Source organism: Adiantum capillus-veneris, chromosome 15, assembly GCF_014529385.1.
Source record: "Adiantum capillus-veneris isolate H3 chromosome 15, ASM1452938v2, whole genome shotgun sequence".
In the NCBI taxonomy this organism is placed as follows: Eukaryota; Viridiplantae; Streptophyta; class Polypodiopsida; order Polypodiales; family Pteridaceae; genus Adiantum; species Adiantum capillus-veneris.
In genome coordinates this window covers 123,290,559-123,316,838 of record NC_140945.1, presented here as the reverse complement: position 1 = coordinate 123,316,838, position 26,280 = coordinate 123,290,559, and the positions used below count along the sequence as shown (strand labels likewise).

Below are 26,280 nucleotides of genomic sequence, written 5' to 3'. Positions count from 1 at the left end.
TAGCCTGCTCGACTCATCTTCAGGCACCTATAAAGAGCAACTTGTGGCAACGCTAGAAAGGTAGGAAGGCAGGAGAAGAAGGCAAACATTTTCCCTCACGACTTCCTCAGTGCGGCAGTCCAAGTCAGCCAACGTTTTCAACCATGACCAATCAGCGTTTTCAGGCATCATCTGCCAAAGAGGTTGCAATCGAACGTTTTCAATATTAGCCGCAGTCAATCAGCATCAGTACCCGCAAGACCCTTAGCACTTCGTCGTCTTCGACATAGTATCCGCAAGACACTTAGCACTTTGTCGTTGACTTCGCTGTCTTCGACATAAAACCCGTCGTCGACATATAACCTATCGTCGACCTCTTCGTCTTCGACATAGAACCCATCAATACCTCAGTACCCGCAGTGCCCAAGTAAACACAGTACCTTCAACATCTCCGTAGCATCAGTACCAGTACCCAACATCAGTAGCATCAGTACCCATTTTCGTCAGCATCTCAACATTTAGTCATTGTATCAGCATTGTGCAAGAATAAAGAAAGTACTTGCTCTGGCAATAGAGCAAGGGGGCCCCCGAGGGTTGGGACCCGACATCCCTGTCTCGTCTTCTCTTTCTCTCTCTCGTGTCTCTCTCTTTCTTTCAATTCAGTTCATGTTCTTTCAACTGAAGTAAAGTGTCCCTTGTGTTTGTGCGAAGTACTAGATCCGAGCTAAATCCATAAACACTTCCACTGCACCTTAGAGGATGGGTCGAGCAAGCCAAAGACAACCCTCACGATTCCATAAAATGGCTGACAATCACTTATTAATTAAGTGACCAAAATAAAAGGTGGTTCACGCGGCACAAAATGCCTACATAGTAAAATAATGTATTGTGCGAGAGGGTATGCAACTGTGACCGGCTTGGACATGCACATCCTGCCAGAGGCTCACAAAGGTGTCAGGCTCAGTCCTAAGCTATTGCAAATAAAGAGCGCACGTGACATCCAAGTTTTCCACACTTATGATTGGTGCTTGTGTGTGTGAAGAGAAGGAGTAAGAGAATGTCCGTGTGGGCTTAACATTAAGCTTGTAATGAGCGACAAAATTGGCTAAAGCCACACCGCTGGCTCAGATCGTCTTTCTAATAAATGAGATATAACTTTTGTATATGACATTAGAACCTCATGAAACTTTTCACATATGGGTTTTGTCAAAGTCGACGATGCGGAAGCGTAGAGACCAAAGGGAGTGAGCACGAGAGAGAGAGAGAGAGAGAGAGAGAGAGAGAGAGAGAGAGAGAGAGAGAGTCTCCTGAACCAATCAACCTTGGCAATGAATAACTGAATGTATATACAATGGAGGCAAGGGGTTGCTTATATAGCAAGCCTAGTAAATTGCCCTACCCAAGACTTTGACAAATAAGTAAAATAAATACCTAAAAGCCAAACTAAATAATGGAATCACATTGGGCTGTTCACTTGAGATGCCTAAACTTTAACACCCTCTCTGCAACTCATAGTGGACATCAATAGTGAGACCAAGTCGATGAAGAAGCTACCATGGACACCCCAGAAAGTGGCCATGAATTGGATACACCTCGGTGTTGCTCTCCTCAACTTTGTACCTGAAAGTAATGCCATCTTGAGCATCAGTTGCCTTTGTTCGTGTACTGTGAACAATCACGTCCAAAATATAAAAACCCAAGATAATGAACTGTTGCAACACATCCTGTCCATTATTTGATCAACAACAATGAATTGGCTAGCCCATCCATAGTGTTTTAGACGTCTGATTGGTTCCCTGCCAGATACATGTGCATTGAACTCCGACCTACGGGTCCAAACACCAATAACAACACAAGGGTCTAAATTAAATATAGGGAGCATTCATTGCCCCTCTCTGCCACTCACAAGCCTCTCTTTGGCTGAAGCTAGTCGTGACACCTGTCATTTGACTAGAATCTGACGTCGAGGCCACTGTGGCCATCGCCACAAGTGCCATACCGATGATCCAGTGTAACAAGGAATGGGCGAAACGCAGCCCAAACGTTCAGAAAAGGCGTTCCGACCGAGTCCCGTTCCCGAAACGGAGTCAGGAATGGAACTCCGTTCCAAAACGAGGTGTAATCGGAACGGTGTCCCGGAATAGGGCAGAACATGAGGCAAAACGGCGGAACAGGAAAAAGTAGGCATTTGGGGGCAAAAAAGTAGGTATTTGGGAGCTGATTTGGGGCTGTTTGGGGGGCGTATTTGAGGCAGTTTGAGGGTAGGTTTCAAGGCAAATTTTGGGACAGCTTTGGGGTTGTTTAAAAGTTGATTTGGGTCTAAGCTGAATGGAGGTAGTTCAAGCCTTACTTTAGTCAACCTTTTTGGCCCCCTCTCCTCCTCCCCGTTCCCGTCTTGTTCCGAACCCTCTCATTCCCGTTCCGGGTAACTATGTGTCGATCTCCTTTGTCAAATCTTTATTACCGTAATCTCTATCTGTAACGAACTTGGATACTCCAAGTCAAGATTCTACCACGACACAACAGAGATTCACTTCAAAACAATTCACAGTTTACAATTGATTCGACACGGCTCGAGTAGTTTCGTGCCTAGAGATATTGGCCCCAAAGACTGGCGCCCCTTTCGGTATTTCTTTTTGTATTAATTTGCAACTCAAAGTACAAGGAGTGGGAGGGGTCTCACTCTCAGACTCTGCGTCCAGATGCTCTACAGAGTGGGAGCCCAACCATGTATTTCAAGGTTTACAAGGGATGCCAAAAGCAGAGCCTCAAAAGCTGCCATATTTTTAAAAGCATTAAAAAATAAAGCAAATAGCCCCAAAAGCTTCAAAACTACCAAAATCAACATTGCGTAGAATTCTACCCAGTTTTTGCGTAGAGAAAAGCAGTTCGTACAGCTGCCACAATTTGTGCCGCAAAACACGGAATTCTCGTACAGCATGCCACGTCAGCACTACAACACCATTCTCGAAATTCTGCAGCCAGTCGGGGTGTAAGTGTGTGTATCTGGGCTACACGTCACTAGTTTGTGACATACCCCCCTCTTGCAAGCATTGTAATCGCCCTCGATTACGCCTGCAAAACAAACAGAGGCCATAAATGATAAATTGTCATAGTCGACACTGACTGTTAGTACCGATGCACTAGAAACACATATCTAGCACATGTACCAATCGACAGTCACATCACAGGACATCACTTGACAAATTACATTCAAAACTCATTCGAATCTCAGACCATGATTAATCGGCAACGTATTTAGCAATCGCATCTAGATCTACTCGGGACCTCTAACTAATCCATATTGCAATCACATCTATCGAGATCTTTCAAACCGAAATGCTGCAGTCATTTCGTCTATCAATTCCTGCACTTAGACAAGTCAAGAACAAATTAGTATCATATTATCGGGAATTCCATGATACTCCTTGATCATCATCGTTGTTGCATCGTCAACCAATTGCCGATGCTCCATCTCTTCAATCTCCGTCTGAGTAGGCCGAGGCGGGCCGCACTCCTCGTGAGAATCTTCTTTGTGATCTTTCCGCATCCTCAGATGAAGAGGAAGTCGATTGATGTTTGTTTGAATCCATAAGTGTCACGAGAAAAGGATCGGATTTCTCGATAGAAGAGAAATCGGCCAAGCTCTGATACCATTATAACAAACTTGGACACTCAAGTCAAGATTCTACCGCGACACAGCAGAGATTCACTTCAAAACAGTTCACAATTAACAATTGATTCGACACGGCCCGACGAAGTTCCGTGCCTAGCGAACTCCTCTGTTTGCTTTTGACTTCACAAACTTGAGCCAAACAATTTGTCGGGTTCCTTGAGAACTATGTCGTTGCATAGGCCACTAAATAGATGGTTGACGATCCGTTATCCATAGCTTTTGTTACCTCTTTTGCTTCTCCCCAACCGCTTCAATAGCGCTCCCAAGCCGCTCTGATTTAGCTTCCGTCTCCGCCTCTTCCGAGCCGCCGCGTAGCACTTCAATGGTGGCTGCAGAATGTGCACCAAGCCAGCTCCTAAACACATTAAGACGCCGAAGTCTCTCCCTCCAAGAGGTGGCCGTACAAAACTCCACCGAGACGTTTCACCAAATTTTAACACCCTCTCTCTAGCTTAAGTACCTGCTCATAAGCCTCCACCCGCCATTCTCTTCTCTATGCCCACATCATTTTAAAACGTTGGGCTCATTGCTAAGACGGGGAGACACTGTTGCAATGCGTTTCAAAATGCAAAACACAAGAAGGCAATTTGTTGATTGTTGGCATCTCAAAACACGCAAGAGCAGAGGAAGCAAGGCGCCGTCGACAGCAGCGTTTCAAGACGTTGGAACCAGGGGAAGTTGCACGGGACAGTGTCGTAGAGGGAGCTTCAAAATGCTGTGTGCAGGGAGGGGAGGCGAGTCACAAAATGGTGATGTGGCATAACCCTAACACACACATACTCTCTTGCGGGGGAAATGCAGTTACAGAAAGGCTGACGTGGCTGGCTGCGGATTTCCAGTGACACGTGGCAGCTGTACGGACGCTCGCGTTTTGCGGCGAAAATTACAGAGACTGAATCTACGACAGTTTTGCTTTTAAGCATGCTTTTTGGCTACACATATTGAGAGAAAGAGAGAGCTCTTCTCATTTATTTTAAAAGCTATTTATGGACAGCTTTTTGAACTTGCTTTATTTTACAAGCAAGAGAGAGAAAGAGCCTTTGCTTTATTTGGGCCTTTGATTTTCAGCTTTAAGGCTCTGCTTTTAGCATCCCTTTGTAATCTTTAAATAAGCATGTAGGCCTCTCATAACTCAAAGCATCTGGACGTAAAAGCTGAGTGTGAGCGCCTGCTTGCACTCTTGTACTTTGAACACAGATTAATACAAAAAGAAATACCGAAAGGGGCGCCAGTCTTGTTAGGAAATAAGACGTAGCTAAATATATAATTGAGTAGATTACTTAATGGAGAGAGACAGATTTACATACACGAGATTATAGAGTAGAGAGAGAGAGAGAGAGCACACAATATACGTGGTTCACCCAATGTGGGCTACGTCCACGGGAAAGCAACCACTCAATGGCTTTAGTACTTCAAAACAAGAAGTAGTTTACAAAAGGATTATACCCTTTTGGAGCTCCCGCCTTGCTTCACTCTCACCACCTCACACCCACCTTGTTGCATCAACTTTACACTATGAAATGTGTGAAGAAATGGCCTCCTTTTATAGGCCAAAAGGGTTGCCCTCTCTCATGCATGTGTAGCTGCCCTTGTGTGAATAAGTCTAAATCGGACCCTCTAATCCGCCCAGGTGTGGCCGCCCTTGTGTAGACAAATCCGCTTTTGAATTCGGCCACCGACCATTGACTTCCGACCACCAACCACCGGCCACCGGCCAACCGACCGATCGTATTCCGACCACTTTCCGGCCGCCGTCCTGCCATACTATTCCGGCGAAAAGGAATATTCCGACGAAAGGAAAAAAAAAAGTCTCGAGGACGGCAGCTCCCGAGGCCCCTACAGTTGTCCCTCAATTTTGGCCGTGAAAATTTTGGTTTCCGGCGAGTGATTTTCTTTCATGCACAATGGCTTCTCTTCATAATGGGGACCTTATGGATGTGCGTTTTTACCACAAAAAATTACAAGGGATAAATCAGGCTCCATACTTAACAATCTCCCACTTGGAGACTAATCTCCAAAACAAACCTGTGACTGCTTTCCATCCTGGCTTCTTATCCTTGAATGCCGATTGAAGATGAACAAAAGCTCAACTTCTCCTCGTTGACCACCTTTGTAAACATGTCTGCAAGATTTTTACTTGTATGCACCTTTCCTAGCTTTAGCTGTCCCTCTTCCAAAAGAGTGCGTATGAAGTGATATCTCACCTCAATGTGCTTTGTCCTTGAATGAAAGGCTGAGTTCTTCGCAAGATGGATAGCGCTTTGGCTATCACTATACAAGACACAATTGTCTTGTTTGAATCCAAGCTCTTCTAAGAATTTGTGAAGCCACAGAATTTCTTTGCTTGCCTCCGTCATTGCTACATACTCTGCTTCCGTGGTAGAAAGTGAGACCACTTTTTGCAGCTTTGAAGCCCAGCTTACTGTTGTGCCTCCAACCGTGAAGACATAGCCAGTAGTGCTCCTTCGAGTATCTTTGTCGCCTGCCATATCTGCATCAGCATACCCTTCTAGAAAAATATCAGTTTCTCCAAAATACAAAGCATTTGTTGTTGTTCCTTATAGATACCTAAGTATCCACTTCACAGCTTGCCAGTGTTCTTTACCTGGGTTGTCCATGAATCTACTCACAACTCCCACTGCATGTGCCTTGTCCAGACCATAGCATACATTCGAGAACCTACCACTGCAGCATATGAAACTTTAGACATATAGGCTATCTCGTCTTGTGTCTTTGGACACATATCCTTCGTTAGTTTAAAGTGACCAACCAAAGGTGTAGAAACAAGTTTTGCATTTTGCATTGCAAACCTTTCTAGTACCTTCTTGATGTAATCCTCTTGAGATAGCTTTATTGTCTTCTTCGTCCTGTCCCTTGATATTTTCATACCAAGTATCCTCTTTGCAGCACCTAAATCTTTCATTGAAAATGATTTAGACAGCTCCTCTTTTAGGTCTTTGATGTCCTACATGTTAGCACTCGCAATCAACATGTCATCAGCATACAACATTAGGATGATGAACTTCCAATCTCCCAAATTCTTCGTGTAGACGCAATGATCTGAGTTGCATCTTTTGAATCCATGATCTAACATCCATCAATCGAACTTCAAATAGTATCATTGTCTTTATGCTTGCTTTAATCCATACAAGCTTTTCTTTAATCTGCAAACCATTTTCTCCTTACCTTTTACTTCATACCCCTTTGGTTGAAGCATGTAGATTTCCTCCTCTAAGTCACCGTGAGGAAATGCCGTACTTACATCCATTTGCTTGAGATTTAGATCATGAGCAGCCACAAGGTTTAAGACAGGCCTAATTGAGTCCATTTTTACAACAGGAGAAAATATTTCATTGAAGTCAATACCTTTCTTTTGAAAAAAAACCTTTTACCACAAGCCTAGACTTGTACCTTTTCTTTCCACCTTCTTCTTTCTTCACCTTATACACCCATTTGTTTTGAAGTGCCCGCTTACCTTTAGGCAACTCAACCAACTCCCATGTTTGGTTGCGATGTAGTGAGTCCATCTCCACTTGGATGCTCTTCATCCATTCTTCTTTGGATTCATGTTGCATAGCTTCTTCGTATGATTCCGGCTCTCCTGAATCTGAGATCAAGAGATGGTTGAAGGAAGGAACAAACCTTTCTGGAGGTCTACTTGCTCTTGTAGATCTTCGAGGAATAGGTTGAGGCTCCTCATTTGGTTGATGTTGTTGCACATTGTCATCGTTTGCAATCCTTGAGTCTTCACCGTCCTCAAGCTCCATGTACTCATCAGTTGTTTCTTTTGTTTGTATTCTTTTCAACTAATCTTTGTACATATTTTGTTCGTTAAAAATTACATCCCTACTCCTTAAGATTTTACCATCTTCAAGATTCCATAGGCAATACCCAAAGTCACCTTCTCCACAGCCAATGAAGAAACACTTTTTGGACTTTGCATCTAGCTTTAATCTTAGGCTTCTATCTATGTGCATTAAAGCCTCACACCCAAACACTTTGAGAAATGCATAATTCACCGGTTTACCTGTCCATGCCTCTTCTGGAACTCCCCCATCCAATGCCGTTGAGGGTGACCGATTGACTAAGTACACAGACGTACTTACAGCTTCCGCCCAAAGCTCAAGCGGTAGGCCTGCATGTAGCCGCATGCTTCGTGCTCGCTCCATGATTGTTTTGTTCATCCTTTCCGAAATCTCATTTTGTTGAGGTGTACTTGGGGTTGTCCTTTGCCTCCGAATGCCATTGCTAGCACAAAAGCTTTCAAAAGCTTGGCTACAATATTCGCCTCCATTGTCGGATCTGAGGCATTTAACCTTGGGACCTGTTTCATTCTCCACAAAGGCTTTCCACCTTTGAAATATGGAAAATACATCCGACTTATTCTTCATGACATAAACCCATGTTTTTCTAGTCGCATCGTCTATGAATGTTACATAGTACAATGAGCCACCAAGTGATGGTGTACTTGCAAGACCCCAAACATCAGAATGAACCAACTCAAGTTTTTTATTTTTTCTTTCATTTCCTGATTTTTGAAATTTTACCCTCTTTTGTTTACCATAAACACAATCTTCACAGAACTCTAAGTCCACTTCTTTCAAACCTGGTAGAAGCTTCTTCGTTTGAAGGATTTGCATTCCTTTGGCACTCATATGTCCAAGCCGGTAGTGCCACACCGCACTGTCAACTTCTGTAGTTGCTGCACAAGCTGAAGGTTGTGTGCTGATAGTACACAAGTAAAGTGTACTAACCTTTTCTCCCTTGGCAACCACCAAAGATCCCTTTGAGATCTTCCACCGTTTGCTTCCGAATGCAATGTTGTGACCTTCATCGTCCAATTGTCCTGTAGAGATCAAATTTTTCCGAAGAGAAGAAACATGCCTAACATCTTTAAGCTTCCATTCATTTCCGTTAGCAGTTTTGACAGAAACTGTACCTTTGCCGACAATCTCACAAGCTTCATCATCTCCCAAGTATACATACCCAAAATTACCTTTGGTGTAATCTTGGAAATGTTGCTTGATTGGTGTCACATGGAATGAAGCCCCAAAATCTACTATCTAGGAATTAGACACATAGTCTAATGAGAGAATTAGAGCATCTTGCTCTACTTTACCTGCCACATTGGCCTCCGATGTTGGCTTGTTGTCTTAAGACTTTGTTTCCTTCTTCTTCTTCTTGGACCAACAATCCTTCTTGACGTGGCCCTTCTTGCCGCAGTTCCAACATTCAAGAACTGACATTGTGGTTCACTTGCTCTGCCTTGAGCGATCGCGACGCTTTTGGTTTTTGAACCTCTTCTTAGGCCTTCCTCTTGTTTCCACTGACAGTGCAGCACTTGATGATTCTCTTGTGCTTCTCCTTTGTATTTCCTCGCTTAGAAGAACACCCACAACATCATCAAACTTAAGAGTATTTGTACCAGAGATAGAATTACTTACAGCCATCACCAGGGTGTCCCAACTATCCGGTAGAGATGATAGTATACGGAGAGCTCGCACTTCGTCATCGAAATTGATTTTCACCGATCGAAGTTGACATATATTTGTGTTAAAGTCATTTAGGTGTTCTGCAACTGAACCATTCTCTGCCATCTTTAGATTGAACAAGCGCTTCATAAGAAATACCTTATTGGATGCCGATGGTTTCTCGTAGAAGTCGTCAAGTGACTTCATCAAGTCCTCCGTGGTCTTCATCTCCGAAACATTGAAGGCCACCGTTGACACCAAGCTTGCTTTAAACCATACAAGCTCTTCTTTAATTTGCAAACCATTTTCTCCTTACCTTTTACTTCATACCCCTTTGGTTGAAGCATGTAGATTTCCTCCTCTAAGTCACCGTGAGGGAATGCCGTATTTACATCCATTTGCTCGAGATTTAGATCATGAGCAGCCACAAGGCTTAAGACAAGCTTAATTGAGTTCATTTTTACAACAGGAGAAAATATTTCATTGAAGTCAATACCTTTCTTTTGAGAAAAACCTTTTACCACAAGCCTAGACTTGTACCTTTTCTTCCCACCTTCTACTTCCTTTAGCTTGTACACCCATTTGTTTTGAAGTGCCCGCTTACCTTTAGGCAACTCAACCAACTCCCATGTTTGGTTGCGATGTAGTGAGTCCATCTCCACTTGCATGCTCTTCGTCCATTCTTCTTTGGATTCATGTTGCATAGCTTCTTCATATGATTCCGGCTCTCCAGAATCTGAGATCAAGAGATGGTTGAAGGAAGGAACAAACCTTTCTAGAGGTCTACTTGCTCTTGTAGATCTTCGGGGAATAGGTTGAGGCTCCTCATTTGGTTGACGATGTTGCACATTGTCACCGTTTGCAGTCCTTGAGTCTTCACCGTCCTCAAGCTCCATGTACTCATCACCTGTTTCTTTTGTTTGTTTTCTTTCCAAGTAATCTTTGTACATATTTTGTTCGTTAAAAATTACATCCCTACTCCTTAAGATTTTACCATCTTCAGGATTCCATAGGCGATACCCAAAGTCTCCTTCTCCATAGCCAATGAAGAAACACTTTTTGGACTTTGCATCTAGCTTTTATCTTAGGCTTCTATTTATGTGCATGAAAGCCTCACACCCAAACACTTTGAGAAATGCATAATTCACCGGTTTACCTGTCCATGCCTCTTCTGGAACTCCCCCATCCAATGCCGTTGAGGGTGACCGATTGATTAAGAGCACAGACGTACTTACAGCTTCCGCCCAAAGCTCAAGCGGTAGGCCTGCATGTAGCCGCATGCTTCGTGCTCGTTCCATGATTGTCCTGTTCATCCTTTCCGAAATCCCATTTTGTTGAGGTGTCCTTGGGGTTGTCCTTTGCCTCCGAATGCCATTGCTAGCACAAAAGCTTTCAAAAGCTTGGCTGCAATATTCGCCTCCATTGTCGGATCTGAGGCATTTAACCTTGGTACCTGTTTCATTCTCCACAAAGGCTTTCCACCTTTGAAATATGGAAAATACATCCGACTTATTCTTCATGACATAAACCCATGTTTTTCTAGTCGCATCGTCTATGAATGTTACATAGTACAATGAGCCACCAAGTGATGGTGTACTTGCAGGACCCCAAACATCAGAATGAACCAACTCAAGTTTTTTATTTTTTCTTTCATTTCCTGATTTTTGAAATTTTACCCTCTTTTGTTTACCATAAACACAATCTTCACAGAACTCTAAGTCCACTTCTTTCAAACCTGGTAGAAGCTTCTTTGTTTGAAGGATTTGCATTCCTTTGGCACTCATATGCCCAAGTCGGTAGTGCCACACCGCACTGTCAACTTCTGTAGTTGTTGCACAAGCTGAAGGTTGCGTGCTAACAGCACACAAGTAAAGTGTACCGACTTTTTCACCCTTGGCAACCACCAAAGATCCCTTTGAGATCTTCCACCGTTTGTTTCCGAATGCAATGTTGTGACCTTCATCGTCCAATTGTCCTGTAGGGATCAAATTTTTGCGAAGAGAAGGAACATGCCTAACATCTTTAAGCTTCCATTCATTTTCGTTAGCAGTTTTGACAGAAACTGTACCTTTGCCGGCAATCTCACAAGCTTCATCATCTCCCAAGTATACATACCCAAAATTACCTTTAGTGTAGTCTTGGAAATGTTGCTTGTGTGGTGTCCCATGGAATGAAGCCCCGGAATCTACTATCCAAGAATTAGACACATTGTCTAATGAGAGAATTAGAGCATCTTGCTCTACTTTACCTGCCACATTGGCCTCCGATGTTGGCTTGTTGTCTTGAGACTCTGTCTCCTTCTTCTTCTTCTTGGACCAGCAATCCTTCTTGACGTGGCCTTTCTTGCCGCAGTTCCAACATTCAAGAACTGACATTGTGCGTGACTTGCTCCGCCTTGAGCGATCACGACCCTTTTGGTTTTTGAACCTCTCCTTAGGCCTTCCTCTTGTTTCCACTGATAGTGCAGCACTTGATGATTCTCCTGTGCTTCTCCTTCGCATTTCCTCGCTTAGGAGAACACCCACAACATCATCAAACTTAACAGTATTTGTGCCAGAGATAGAATTACTTACAGCCATCACAAGGCTGTCCCAACTATCCGGTAGAGATGATAGTATAAGGAGAGCTCGTACTTCGTCATCGAAATTGATTTTCACTGATCGAAGTTGACTTATGTTTGTGTTAAAGTCATTTAGGTGTTCTGCAACTGAACCATTCTCTGCCATCTTTAGATTGAACAAGCGCTTCATAAGAAATACCTTATTGGATGCCGATGGTTTCTCGTAGAAGTCGTCAAGTGACTTCATCAAGTCCTCCGTGGTCTTCATCTCCGAAACATTGAAGGCCACCGTTGACGCCAAGCTTAACCGGATTGTTCCCAGTGTCTTTCGATCAAGGACAATCCATGCTTCATCTGCCATTGTTGCGGGCTTCTTCGCAAGACCGCCTAGTGGCAAATAGAGGTCCTTCTGGTAGAGATAGTCTTCAATTTGCATCTTCCAATGTTGGTAGTTTTTGCCATTGAACTTCTCAATCTTGAGCTTCCCTTCCTCCGCCATAACTCCCACTCAATTCAAGGAATCCTTTCCTTGAGATAATTTAGCTACGAGCAAACCTTGCTCTGATACCAGTTGTTAGGAAATAAGACGTAGCTAAATAGATAATTTAGTAGATTACTTAATGGAGAGAGACAGATTTATATACACGAGATTATAGAGTAGAGAGAGAGAGAGAGTACACACGATATACGTGGTTCACCCAATGTGGGCTACGTCCACGGAAAAGCAGCCACTCAATGGCTTTAGTACTTCAAAACAAGAAGTAATTTACAAAGGGATTATACCCTTAATGGAGCTCCCGCCTTGCTTCACTCTCACCACCTCACACCCACCTTGTTGCATCAACTTCACACCATGAAATGTGTGTAGAAATGGCCTCCTTTTATCGGCCAAAAGGACTGCCCTCTCTCATGTATATGTAGCCGCCCTTGTGTGAATAAGTCCAAATCGGACCCTCTAATCCGCCCATGTGTGGCCGCCCTTGTGTAGACAAATCCGCTTTTGAATTCGGCCACCGGCCATTGACTTCCGACCACCAACCACCAGCCACCAACCATTAACTATCGGCTACCAACCAACCGACTGATTGTTTTCCGACCACTTTCCGACCTGCGTCCGGCCATAATATTCCGACGAAAAGGAATATTCCGACGAAGGGAAAAAAAAGTTGCCCCTGAATTTTGGCCGTGAAAATTTTGGTTTCCGACGAGTGATTTTCCTTCACGCACAATGGCTTCTCCTCATAATGGGGACGACCTTACAAATGTGTGTTTTTACCACAAAAAATTACAAGGGGTAAATCAGGCTCCATAAGTCTTTGGGGCCAATATCTCTAGGCACGGAACTCCGCCAGCCCAGTGTCGAATCAATTGTGAACTGTGAACTGTTTTGAAGTGATCTTTTGTGGTGTCGCGGTAGATTCTCGACTCGGAGTGTCCAAGTCTGTTACAATGGTATCAGAGCAGGGCCGATTTCTCTCCTACGGGAAATCCAATCCTTTTTACGCGGCACCTATGGCTTCAGGCAAGGATCAATCGACTTCCTCTGCATCCGGAGATGCGAGAAGAGATCACAACGAAGATTCACGCGAAGAGTACGGCTCACCTCGGCCTACTCAAGCGGAGCGTCAAGAGATGGAGCGTCGACAATTGATCGGCGAGCAACAAAGATGATGCTTAATTTTACGAAGGATCCGAAATTGGCAAAATATATAAGCCGGACTTCTTTCGATGAGGTGCACACACAGAGGCGGCAGACCACAAAACCACCCTGCAAACTCACTCTCAAGAAACCTCCTACTCCCAGGAAGTATACAGAGCAAGAATTAGAAGAGGTGATTGATGCACGAATTGCTCAGCTTTTTGACGCGCAGAACAAAGCTAAAAAGCACGGCAAAAAGCAGAAGAAAGGCGCTGCCTTCCCAGGTTATTTGGGTCGTCAATCTACATTTGAAAAGGCGAGAAAGCAGAAGAAGCGTGTTCAATTTGAAGGAGTACTGTCACAAACTGTTGTCGTGTCAAAGCCCTGAAGAAGGGAGCCAACTTGCAGATGTGGGCCGAGGGGGCCTAAACCCTAAGAAGAACAAGTAACAAAAGAAGAAGTCCTACCAACTTATGGGGACCTCGTCCGCTGGGGCCCCAAGTGACATAAAGGAAATAAAGCAAGACCCAACTACACACAAATTCCGTAGTTGCTGATGACGTGGCAAATTTTCGAAAAAAAAGCAGATTGATGACATGGCAAGCTGTACGGATTTCCACACTTTGCGTTGACTACTGGCGTGGCAACTGTACGGATTTTCGCAAACTACCCTGGTAGCTTTTTGGCATTGCTTTTGGACCAGGAGCTTTTGAGTTTGAAGGCTTTTCATGTTGATGTACCGGCTTATACAGTGTTGATGCAATATAAAGAATATCGAAAGGGGTGCCAAGGTTTCGGGCCAATACTCTCTGAGGTGGAATTCTCCCCCTCCGTGTCGCGTGTCGTCTCTCTCTCTCAATTCAATTGTTATTGAAGTGCTAAAAGTCTGTTCAGTCTGTTCTTTTCTATTGGCACGTGGTGCCCGTCTTGTGACAAGTACCCAATTCTTCTTCTTCTTCTTCTTCGAGTTCTTCTAGCTCCTCTGACTCGAGCGAAGAACACAAAAAAGGCAAAAAGCGAAGCAAAAAGCAACACTTTGGAAAGGGCAAGAAAAAGGCAAAGAAGAGGGCAAGAAAAAGACAAAGAAGTCTAATTCTACGGAAGACTCGTCTATAGACAGTTCGGACTCTGAAGGAAGCAACTTTTATGCAAAGAAGAAGAATGTTTATAAAGCCAACCAGTATGACTTTCTGGAAGACAAAAGCAAGAAAGTCCGAGAGTTTAAGGAAGATGGACAGTCAATTAAATTTGACACGTTTTCAGGCTATAGAGATGCTTCGAAGGCTTTGCTTTTATACAGCAGTTTGACATCCCTTTCGCTGGAGGGCGTTACTCAGAGTATAAGATTCAGAGAGATGTCTCTTACTTTAAGGGGAATGCTCGAACTTGGTGGTCTTCGCTTCTATTAAACAAGACAGCGCCAGTTAAATGGCTGAAATTCAAGAGGCTTTTTATTTGTTCTTGGCTGAGTATGAACGCGATATACGAACTACTTGGAACCATCTTCGGATGACCAACAAGGATACAGTGGACGCTTATTGTGAGAGATTCTAGAGCTCTTTTCTACCCGCCTCTTCATTTAAGAAGATCTCGTTCAAGGAACAAATTGAGCGGTTTACCTTGGGTCTTCCTACAAAGATCCGAGATCACTACTTGGAACAAAAGTCAGCTTCCATTCAGGAGTTGATGAGTCATGCGAAACGGGGTTTTGCCATTCACTCTGGCAGTTTGACCTACCTCACAGATGAGATCATGACGCAAAGAGCAGAACAGACTTCGACAACTCAAAGTAGAAAGAGGAAGAGCAACCCAGAACAAAAAGATGCACGACCCAAACTCACTCCTCAAGAGAGAGCTCGCTACATCAAGGAGAGGAAACTTTGGATGCAAAGAAACTGAGCATATCTCCGCGAAGTGCCCTAAAAAGGCACAGAAAGTACAGAACAACAAGGACGACGACAGGCCTGAGAGTTCGAGAGCCGCTGAGGAACATGGAAGAAAAGGCAAGATGAAAACAGGACTCGTTCCAGATTGCATGGATACTGATCCCAGCACGATGGACGAGAGTACAAAACTTTGTCGAGCTTGGGACAAAGTGAAAGACCAAGAAGCCCTCATCTTCTTTGAAGGAGGAGCCAAGGCCAACTTCATCTCATAGGAATTGGCGGCACGGCTCGAGATCACTCCCGATCGGATGGGACCACTTGCGCAGGCAGTTCTAGCGACACCGGGCAGGGACGTAGCACCTGTCATTGGCAAACTTCGGTTGCATTGTCAAGGGTATTTGGGGCATGAGGACTTTTATATAATGCCTTTAAAAGGTTGTGATGTTCTCTTAGGAATTCCCTGGTACCACAAGAACAACGCCGTGGTCGACTATCGGGCAAGAAAAGCGACATTGACCACAGAGAAGAGCAGAACCATTGTACTTGATATTAAACTTAAGGACGAGTATGTCCCTATTGTATTGGCTTCGGCCATTTCAAAGTTAATGAAATCCAGTCTGTTTGTTTACTCGATCTTTATGAAAGAGTTGAGTAATGATGATAGGATTTACCACCCACTCGTCCTGAAGATCATACCATTGATCAGATACCTGGAAGCACACCACCGAACCGGCCACCTTACCGTGTGAGCCAAGTCCAGAACGAAGAAATTATGAACCAAGTGAAAGACCTCTTGGAAAAGGGTCTTATCCAGCCTAGTACTTCACCGTACCGCTCTCCACTATTGCTAGTCTTGAAGAAAGACGGATCTTGGAGAATGTGCATAGATTATAGAGCTCTCAACAAAATCACCATCAAGAACAGATTTCCGATTCCTAGGATCGATGATATACTCGACAGATTACAGGGATCCTCGTGTTTTAGCAAGATTGATTTGAAGAGTTATATCATCAGATCCAAATCGCGCCGGGAGACGTCTACAAGATAGCCTTTCGGGCGACTTTTGGGTTATTTGAGTTTTTGATGATAAATTTTGTCTTGACCAATGCTCCTGCGACATTTAACCGGATGATGGACAGGATTTTTCGAGAGTATAGACTATTTGTTGGCACTTTCTTTGACGACATCATTGTTTTCTCCAAGGATGAGGCAGAACATAGAGTACATCTACTTCAAGTCTTTCACGCATTACGAGATCACAAGTTGGTGATTAATGCGAAGAAAAGTGAATTTCTTCTACCAAAGATACACTTTTTGAGACACATTGTCTGAGCAACAGCAGGAGTGCAGATGGATCCGGCCAAGATAGAGATTATCCGTGATTGGCCCGATTTGAAGAATGTCCATGAAGTTAGAAGCTTCTTGGGATTGTGTTCGTACTACAGACGGTTCATTTGAAGTTTGCAAAGGTTGCTTCCCCTTTGCATATCTTGACACAGAAAGGAGTCCTCTCGTGGGGACCCACAGAGGTGACCGTCTTTCAGACATTGAAAGAGAAATTGATTGTGGGACCAGTTTTGACTTTGCCGGACTTGCAGAAGTCATTTGAAGTATATTGTGATGCTTGTGTAGTCTGGGAGCGGTCTTAATGCAAGAAGGCCATGTCATTGCTTACGAGAGCAGACTGTTCTCAAGGCCGGAATTGACAGCACAGATTTATGAGAAACAGCTTTTGGCGGTTATCCATGCTCTTACTCAGTGGCGGCACTCCCTACTCGGAGCGGATTTTACTGTCTTTAAAGACCATCAGAGTTTACGCTACTTCTTGTCACAGAAGCAGCTATCAAAAAAGCAGATGCGGTGGGCGAACATCTTGTCACAGTTTCACATTCAGATTGTCCACGTTCAATGACATAAGAATTTAGTGGTAGATGCTTTGTCTCGGAAGCCGTTGGTTCTGGCTATTTCCGCGATACATCATAGGAGCTTCGAGGATATGATCGATCAATATGCCACGGATACGGATTTTGCAGATGTTTTCACACGGATACGGGATGGGGAGACAGTAGCTGGATATTCCATTCGAGATGGCTACTTAATGAGGAAAACCATGTTGTGCGTTACACAACAGATGAGGGAAAAAGTTATGACTGAATGCCACTGTCCACCTTTTACGGGTCACCGCGGCATTGCTACCACCTTGCAAGGGGTAGAGAGATACTTCTTTTGGCCGAGACTCAAGAAGGATGTGGACGAGTTTGTGCGCAGTTGCTTGGTATGCCAGAAGGTCAAGTTTGGCAGGCATAAAGCACAGGGATTGTTGCAGCCTTTGCCCATACCCACCCGCCCATGGGAAAGTATTGCAATGGATTTCATTTTTGATCTCCCGAGAGCACACAATGGTCACGATAAGCAGGCTCATTTCATTCCAGTGAAGAAAACGGTCAAGTCAAATCACTTAGCGAGACTCTTTGTGGCCTAGATTTTCAGATTACATGGCATACCTGAGACGATTGTCTCGGACAACGAGTTTGTTTTGGAAGGCAATTTGGGAGAACATTGGCACACGGTTGCAGTTCTCATCATCTTTCCACCCGCAGACTGAAGGACAATTTGAGATTGCCATAGATTTATTGAAGTCTTATATCTCGGATCAGAAGACTCAATGGGAAAAGTATCTACCTTTGGTGGAATTTGCCTACAACAACACGATACACTCTTCGACGAGGAAGGTGTCATTTAAGATTATTGAAGGTGTTGCGAAGGTTCCACCGAAGCTTCCTAAGCATGAAAGATACGATTTTTGAAGACGATGAGTACACGCGCGACTTGGACACGACTTTTGCCAAGGTCCGTGAGGCTTTGCAGAAATCTCACGAAAGACGGAAAAAGGTAACAAATCGCGGGTGCTCTTACGTTTTGAGAAGGCACGCCTGAGAAAGAAGAGAAAGGAGAGGCTTTTTCCAAAGCTTAGTATGCAATACTACGAACCTTTCCAGATCTCCGAAAAGATCAACGATGTCTCTTTCCGACTGAAACTGCCTGACACTTGGAGGATTCACAATGCATTTCATGTGAGTCTCTTGAAACCTTTTGAAGGTGATGTGCCCGAAGATGGGGAGCCTGATGAGCAACCCGAAGTGGAAGAAAACGAGGAGATCCTTGTTCCTAAACAGATTTTGGCACATAAGCACAAAAAGAATAAGGGTAAAGTGAGAAGGCAGTTCTTGGTTAAATTCAAGAACTATCCTGCATTGGATGCGAAGTGGATGGAGGAGGAGGATCTAGCAGATACTCCTCAAATTGTTAACCTCTACCTTGAAGCTTTTGGTTTAGCATAGTCTATTCCAAATGGAAACCCGAATTCAGCTTGGCCGGAGATCTGGTGCAGTGGGTTGCACAAGAGGGGAGTTACTCCGCTCCTTTGTCAACAGATGCCTTGATTTTTGAATACTAGAGTCACTGATGTCTCTTTGAGCTTCAAGGATACGGAGAGCTGATAGTATTCTACTGTATGACTTTATGAAATGGAATTCCAGATAATATGAAACAGATTTGTTCTTGACTTGTTTTTAAGTGCAGAAACTGATAAACAAAATGACTGCAGCATTTGGTCTGAATGATCTCGAATAGACATGGTTGCAATAGGGGTTAGTCAATCGGGCATCTATTAGGTCCTAAGTGGATCTCGATGCGATTGCTAATTGCATTGCCGATAAATCATGCTCTAAGATCCGAATGAATGTTGAATGTGATTGGTCATGTGATGTCGAGTGATGTCTTGTGATGTCGTGTGATGTGACTATCGATTGGTACATATGCTAGATATGTGTTCCTAGTGCGTGTCGTGTGATGTAACTATCGATTGGTATATGTGCTAGATATGTGTTCCTAGTGCATCGGTACTAACAGTCAGTGTCTGCAAAGGTAGTATATGGCTTGTGTCTGTTTTGCAGGCCTAATCGAGGGCGATTACAATGCTTTCAAGCGGCGGAAATTGCGAAGGCTGAATCTGCGGCAATTTTGCTATTAGGCATGCTTTATGGCTACACATATTGAGAGAAAGAGAGAGCTCTTCTGCTTTATTTTAATAGCTATTTATGGACAGCTTTTGGAACTTGCTTTATTTTACAAGCCAAGGTGGTAAGGTACGTAAGGTACGGTACGTATTCGGTACGACTTGTACGTAGTACCGAATGGATAGTGTTGTTAGGTACGTAAAATTCGTAGTTTTTTTTTAAATGCCAAAAACCTACAATACAATCTGTACTTGATAAAAAGTTCATAAGTATCACTCCAAGGATGTTAATTCACTATTCTATAAACCAAGGCAAAGCTTTCATACGAGTTCTTGATCGTGCTTGCCCTCCTATATTCACCACCGCAATGACGTTCGTCTGTGCTCTACAAATGCAAGTTGTGTCGAAATGTGTACAAAACTAGGTGTTGGGATAAGGCTAAAGAAGGACAAACCAAAAATTCTTGCCACAATAGGGTTTATTTCCACACATTACCCACAGCTGTGCGTCCAAAACAAAAAAAACACAAAAAATCCGTAAGGTACAGACGTACCGTATCGTTCAGATCCTACCTTGTTAATACAAGAAGAGAGAGAAAGAGCCTTTGCTTTATTTGGGTTTTTGATTTTCAGCTTTTGGGCTCTGCTTTTGGCATCCCTTTGTAATCTTTAAATAAGCAGATAGACCTCTCATAACTCGGAGCATTTGGACGCAAAGTCTGAGTGTGAGCGCCTGCTTGCACTCTTGTACTTTGAACATAGATTAATACAAAAAGAAATACCAAAAGGGGCGCCAATCTTTGGGACCAATATCTCTAAGCACGGAACTCCGTCGGACCGGTGTCAAATCAATTGTGAACTGTGAACTGTTTTAATGTGATCTTTTGTGGTGTCGCGGTAGATTCTCGACTTGGAGTGTCCAAGTCTGTGACAAGGCGCCTAGCAATCGCTGCCTGGCGACATTTCAAAAAGCATGGGAGAGAGCACCCCCGGCATGAGCATAGGGGACAAGGCAAGAGAAAATGCTAGCGTTTTGATATGCCACTGCAAAGGGTGGTGACTGTCGACAATGAGAGATCTTCCTCTTCTCTTCATCAGCTACTCCTCCATGTCCAAGGGCTTCACACGCACAGAGCTTCACCAAGATGCTTTGATTCCATGTCAAAGTCAACGATGTGGAAGCGTAGAGACCAAGGGGAGTGAGCACGAGTGAGAGAGAGAGAGTCTGTTGAACCAATCAGCCTTGGCAAAGAATAAATAAATGTGTATACAATGGAGGCAAGGGGTTGCTTATATAACAAGCCTAGTAAATTGCCCTAACCAAGACTTTGACAAATAAGTAAAATAAATACTTAAAAGCCAAACTAAATAATGGGATCACATTGGGCAGTTCACTTGAGATGCCTAAACTTTAACAAGTTTAAGGTACGAAACAAGTTTTCAAGTATATAGTTTACATGAAAAATGCAAGAATAAAAATTTTCCTTCTCTAAAATTAGCAAATTGTACATAAAATTGCACTTCATTACTTAACTTGGAGGAGTTAAAAATGTCAACTATCTTTGAATATAGGTCAAAAAAGCTTGGTATGTCTACCATTGTCACAAACTGCTCATGCTTACCGAAGTCCCGATGAGTTGGAAATTCCTAGACCAAACCCTAGTCGACCTACAGAACCTAAGGGACCTAAACCCTAGAAGCAGTAGAAGAAGTTCTTATCAACTTACAATTCCTCGCCGAGTAGACCAAACAGTTAAAAAGTTTCAATAAAAAGTTTACCAACTTATGGGACCCTATCCGATGGGGCCAGGTGACTGGGATTAAGCAAGACACTCTCGCGTTGATGGCTATTGACGTGGCATACTATATGAAAATCCTAAAATTGCGCTGTTAGTTTTTGGGTTATATACTTTTAGACCAGATGCTTTTAGGTTGCGGCTTCTCATGTATTGCTTTTGCAGGCCAATGGCCTTTAAATGTGGCAAAAGGACTCACTCTCCGGCAATCTTCCGAGTGAAGGTGCAGGTACGTGACGCCGCCATTATATTGAGTTCAAGCAATATAAAGGAATACCGAAAGGGGCACCAGGGTTTAGGGCCAGTGCTCTCTTGGGGTGAAACTCCACCACTCCCCGTCTCATGTGTCGTATACTCTCTCAGTTCCATTGTTTTGAAGTGTTTAAATTTGTCTTGCCTCTTCTTTTTCATTGGCACAAGGTGTCCTTCCATTACCGTCACATACCTGATGAGGAGTTTTGGGTTTGCTTAATAATAATTTGATTTACTTTCAAAAAATAGGAAAACATTGTACGTCTCCACAAATTAGTTGTAAAAGATCATGGAAGGACAACTTTAGACCTTCATTTAGCTTTTACTATTTTTTATCAACTCATATTGAGTTTCGGGGCATAATTCCTTGAAAGAATTTTCTATTAGATAACTTACATAGCATTGGAGACATTTTTTGAAAGCCACAAAAGTGGCTATTATTTTATAGGACTAGCATCAAGAGACATTTGAGTGAAGATTAGTGGGAGGGAGTGAAGAGTGAGACGAAGGGAGGGTTTCCTTGAGACCTAACGTGCATCAAAATGAGATTGGATATGTGAGGGTGTGAATGAGACTTGAGTATGTGTGTGAGTATTCCCTTGCTTGTGTGTGTGTGTGTGTGTGTGTGTGTGAAGAGTTAAAACATGACAGCATGAAGCCTTAACTTGGCAACTTGACCAAACATGAAGAGTGTGATCTTCTAACAAGCATAACTTGAACAAGGGTCTAGGCTTAAACAAAAATCGCCCCAAGCTAGAAGGTCGTTTAGGGAACCAACTGCTCAGCCGCATCAGAGGACAACCATAACCATTAAGTAGCGCCTACTGTACAACTAATTTTTCAGAGGCGGGTTAAATATAAGATGGCGAGCCACAAAGGCAATCAACAGCGGCTAAACGTACCAGTATACCCTATTATAAACTTGTTTTGATCTGCGGCCTAAACTTGTGTTAAACATTTTTTTTTCTTTTTTTTTGGGGGGGGGGGGGGGGGGGGGGGGGGGGGGGGGGTTTGGGATGTGCTCGTGTGCGCGCACACAGGAGACACAGAGAGAAAGACAGAGAGATTGTCTATTCCAGTGCCCCTGTCTTTACTGAAAACACGTCCATCCATCTTGCACTGTGCTGTGACGTGTGCCGCATAAATAAGTACTAAGCAAACACCTGAAAGCAGTAATGACATAATGTGAGCACATGGGCTCTGTGTACTGCGCGCGCGCGCGTGTGAGAGATTCATCATACCTGCTTTAACAGCATAATCTTCTACCGCCGAGCTTGTGAATTTCGAATGTCGGAGACACGAAAGAGAAAACGAGCAAGAGCGAGAAGGACATCCTGTGAGGGCAGCACGAGCCATCGCCATAGCTGAGTTAGGCGAGCACGGGTTCTTACCAACGGCAGCCAAAAAACCTACCTGTTTCGTGATGTAACCTCACGTAGAAGGTCTACTATAATCCTCTACGGTTTGCAACCCTAAAACCTTTTCTCCGTCATATATCCCGGTTAGTAGTGTAAATTTCCTGCAAATGAAAATTCCTAATCGCAAATCCATTGGACCTTGATTTCCAAGGTGAAAAAATTGGGCAGTTTAGTTAATAATTCTAGCAAGTATACTACATCTATAACGCCAGTTCGAAGCCACGTGTCACACTACAAGATGAAGGCTACACTCTAAGCACGCATTAACCGTTGTGTTCAGAGAATATTTAGTGAGAGAGAGAGAGAGTCCAAATCATTAGCTTCTGTTAGCTGTTGTCGGCTCTTCTGCCATAGATTTGATTGCTGCCACCTCATATTCCCAAGCTCCCTAAAGTTCTCAACACTTGCTTGCTCGCACAACCACAGAGAGAGAGAGAGAGGGTCCTGCACAGTGGAGCTTCGCCAATCTTCATCTTCGTCGCCAATCTTCAAGGTGTGTGCGTGCAATGCAGCTTTCTGCGTGTAGACGAGAGAGAGAGAGAGAGAGAGAGAGAGAGATTGTAATGCAAAAGACATCGCCACAATGGAACTTGAAGCCAATGAGGCCCACACGCTTTTTGCATGCAAAGCAACAGTTGGGCTTTTGAGGAGAGGTGGCCGACGAAGAAGAGCTTGGCGAAGCTGCGCCGTCGTCTAGCTTTGTGGGAGAAGAGGAGGACGTGGGCGGCACCTCTTTTGCAGAGTTCCAGCGATGACGAGTGGGAGAAGAGTTTGAGCTTGAAGCAACAAGAGCAGAGATATTGGTTCTAGGGGTTCCATAGAAGCCGCATTCGTGAGATAGGGCATCAAGATGGCGGCAAGAGGAAGTTGTAGAGGATCTAAATGGCAAGTGACACCTTCGGTCCGCAACTTCTGCTCTTGTGGATGCACTTGTGATGCGTTGTTGTCATTAGAAACCATGGCCATTTCATGGAGGTGATGTAGAAGTACTTGCTAGCTAATGCGCTACAAGAAGCCCTTTTATCTTGGGCTCTTACTAAATAGAGGATGTGGCACCCTCTAGAGCTCGCCATATAGTGCATTGGGCAACTGGTCAAGCTAGTTGCCGGCAGTCAAGTTTCATGCCTTAGATTTTTCCAAGGGGGGTGAAATGCTCCGCTATCTAGATTGAGGCGCCATCATGCATGCATCCCAAGTCAGTACCTTGCATGTAGATGATAGTAGTTATAGTTGATCATCTCGATAGTAGCATGCATCCCAAATCACTACCTCACCCATAGGCGATAGTAGTTACACCTGATCATTTCGATAGCAAGATGGCCCCTCGATCTAGATATCAGACTCTATGCCTACGTGGCACTACTGGTAAACGAGGCACCCGTACACATAGAACCCCCCGCCCCCCCAAAAAAAAGGCACATGCTTTATGATTTTATGCAAGCAAGTGCCCAACAGTGAGTTGTGTGTAGTTGAGTGGTAGAGCACTCGCCCCTCATAACCCCCGCACTAGTTCAAACCCCGTGCACGAATAAACACCTTTTTGGTTTGAGCATTTCGCCCACCTTGAAAAAAACTAAGGGATGAAATTTGACCAAAAGTTGGCTTGTTGACCGGCTGCCCAATGCACCATGTGGCAAGCTTTAGAGGTGCCACATCCTCGATATTTAGTAAGAGCCCATGATGGTGTTGGTGATGCAAGTAGAGTCGTGTGCGGGCCAAGCTGGTGTGCGTACGTCTATGTGTGCACCCGTCGTTTATGAATAGAGGTTGCAGTGCGTTGTTAGCCAAGCCAACTTCAGTCACACACACACACACACACACACACACACACATAGAGAGAGAGAAAGAGAGAGAGAGAGAGAGAGAGAGAGAGAGAGAGAGAGAGAGAGAGAGCATGAATGCTTCTTTGTTAGTGCCATCCACCTTCACAAGCATGAGGCATTATGAATTGGAGCCTTCAATACCACAATTCAATGCCCAACCCCGATCCTATCCACCACCCTCCTACCCTTTTCGGTAGAGTTGGAGATTGCTCGCCATTGAGATGACGTCTCTCCAAATGAAATCACGTACACTTGCACCTTGAAGGCATTAGGCATTACACAGGATGCTGATATGGGCAAAAGAATCCACGATGATATTGCTAGGCAGGGGTTGTTTAAAGAAAACGCCATGTTTGACATTGCCTTGGTCAACATGTATGCCAAATGTGGTGCATTTCATAAGGCACAAAAAGTGCTTGAAGAGCTTTTTGTCCCGAATGTCCTTGTCTCTTACAATGCACTGATTGCAGGATATGCCCAACTTGGGCAAGGCCAAGAAGCTCTAGGCTGTTTTCGGCGGATGCGAAGCAAGGGTGTCTCTAGAGATGCAATCACATACGCTTGCATCTTGAAGGGTCAGAGCCAAGAAGCTTCGGTCTGTTTTCATCAGTAAATGCAGAGACATGGCATCTCTCCAAATGCAATCACGTACACTTGCACCTCTAAGGCATGTGGCATTACACAAGATGCGGATATGGGCAAAATAATTCATGATAATATTATTACTAAAGTGTTTTTCAAAGAAAACATCGTGCCTTGGTCGACATGTATGCCAAATGCAGTGCACTTCATATGTCACTTGGAATGCATTGATTGCAGGATATGCCCAATTTTGGTAGGGCCAAGAAGCTCTGGCTATTTGATGATCGCCAAAGCACCTTGCTTGACCAAACAAAAGGTTTTGTCCAAAGTAAACATTAAAGCACAACAAAACAAGAAGAAGTTGAAATTGTCTAACGTGTTTTCCCCTCTTGCTAGTTGCCTTCACGTGATTCTGGCTCATGGCCCTATATGTTGATAAATTTTAGAGTTGTTGGATGTACCCTACATGCCCTCGTGGCTTGATTTATATAGACCTCCATTGAAAAATTAGGCAGACATGTTGCAAATTTTCTCGATTTTGTATGTTGATAGCATATTCCAAACTTTGGAAGCCTCTATGAAATATGCCTTAAATTGAAGCCTTACTTTACATACATCAAAAGGTAAGACAAGATGGAGCATGTGCTCATAGCTAACAAATGCTCCTGCCGACAAGCAGTGCAAAAGAAAATCGACCTTGTCGAGTTTTCACAGAGAATTGGCCTTGCCGAATCATACATCTTATTGTGAATCATAAAAGTTTCTTAGACTGCCCAATTGTCACAATAGATAGCTCAAGAAATGTAGCTATCAAACTTCATCTAACTGCCAAACTCTACTTGATTGAAGCAACCTTTGTGGGTCAAGTTGGTATTGTAGAAAATTTTACAGTATTGAATAAGTTTGAAATTTGAAACTTAAACTTAACGTACTGAACCAATTTTCTAAAGCACTGCCCTTCGCATCAGATTTCATATTCCCCTTAGTGATTGGCTTATATAGAATGTTGTATGTGTGTAGAAGTCGAACCGCACCATGGACCATTGCCTTGATCAACTAAAGTGCAGAAACATTTTGCTTAGGAACCATGTCCTAGCAAATATTCAAACACCAAAACTCGGAGAGAGACTCTTGTAGGCTTCATGAATTGTAACAAATGATCAGCCATGCCATGCATCCT

General features: G+C 43.7%; 1 protein-coding gene across 3 annotated transcripts in view; it reads right to left on the bottom strand.

The window, feature by feature from the left end:
• The window catches only part of LOC147441427 (uncharacterized), a 34,616-nt gene extending 11,871 nt beyond the window's left edge, over positions 1-22,745 (bottom strand). The window contains exon 1 of one of the 3 annotated variants that reach the window (XM_086483071.1): positions 22,519-22,745. In XM_086483071.1, coding sequence (XP_086339197.1) covers positions 22,519-22,639 — 121 coding nt within the window. In that variant the 5' untranslated portion in view covers positions 22,640-22,745. The remainder of the gene's footprint in view (positions 1-22,518) is intronic. The other 2 variants (XM_086483069.1, XM_086483070.1) reach the window with 2 other exon arrangements.
• Positions 22,746-26,280: the final 3,535 nt, after the last annotated feature.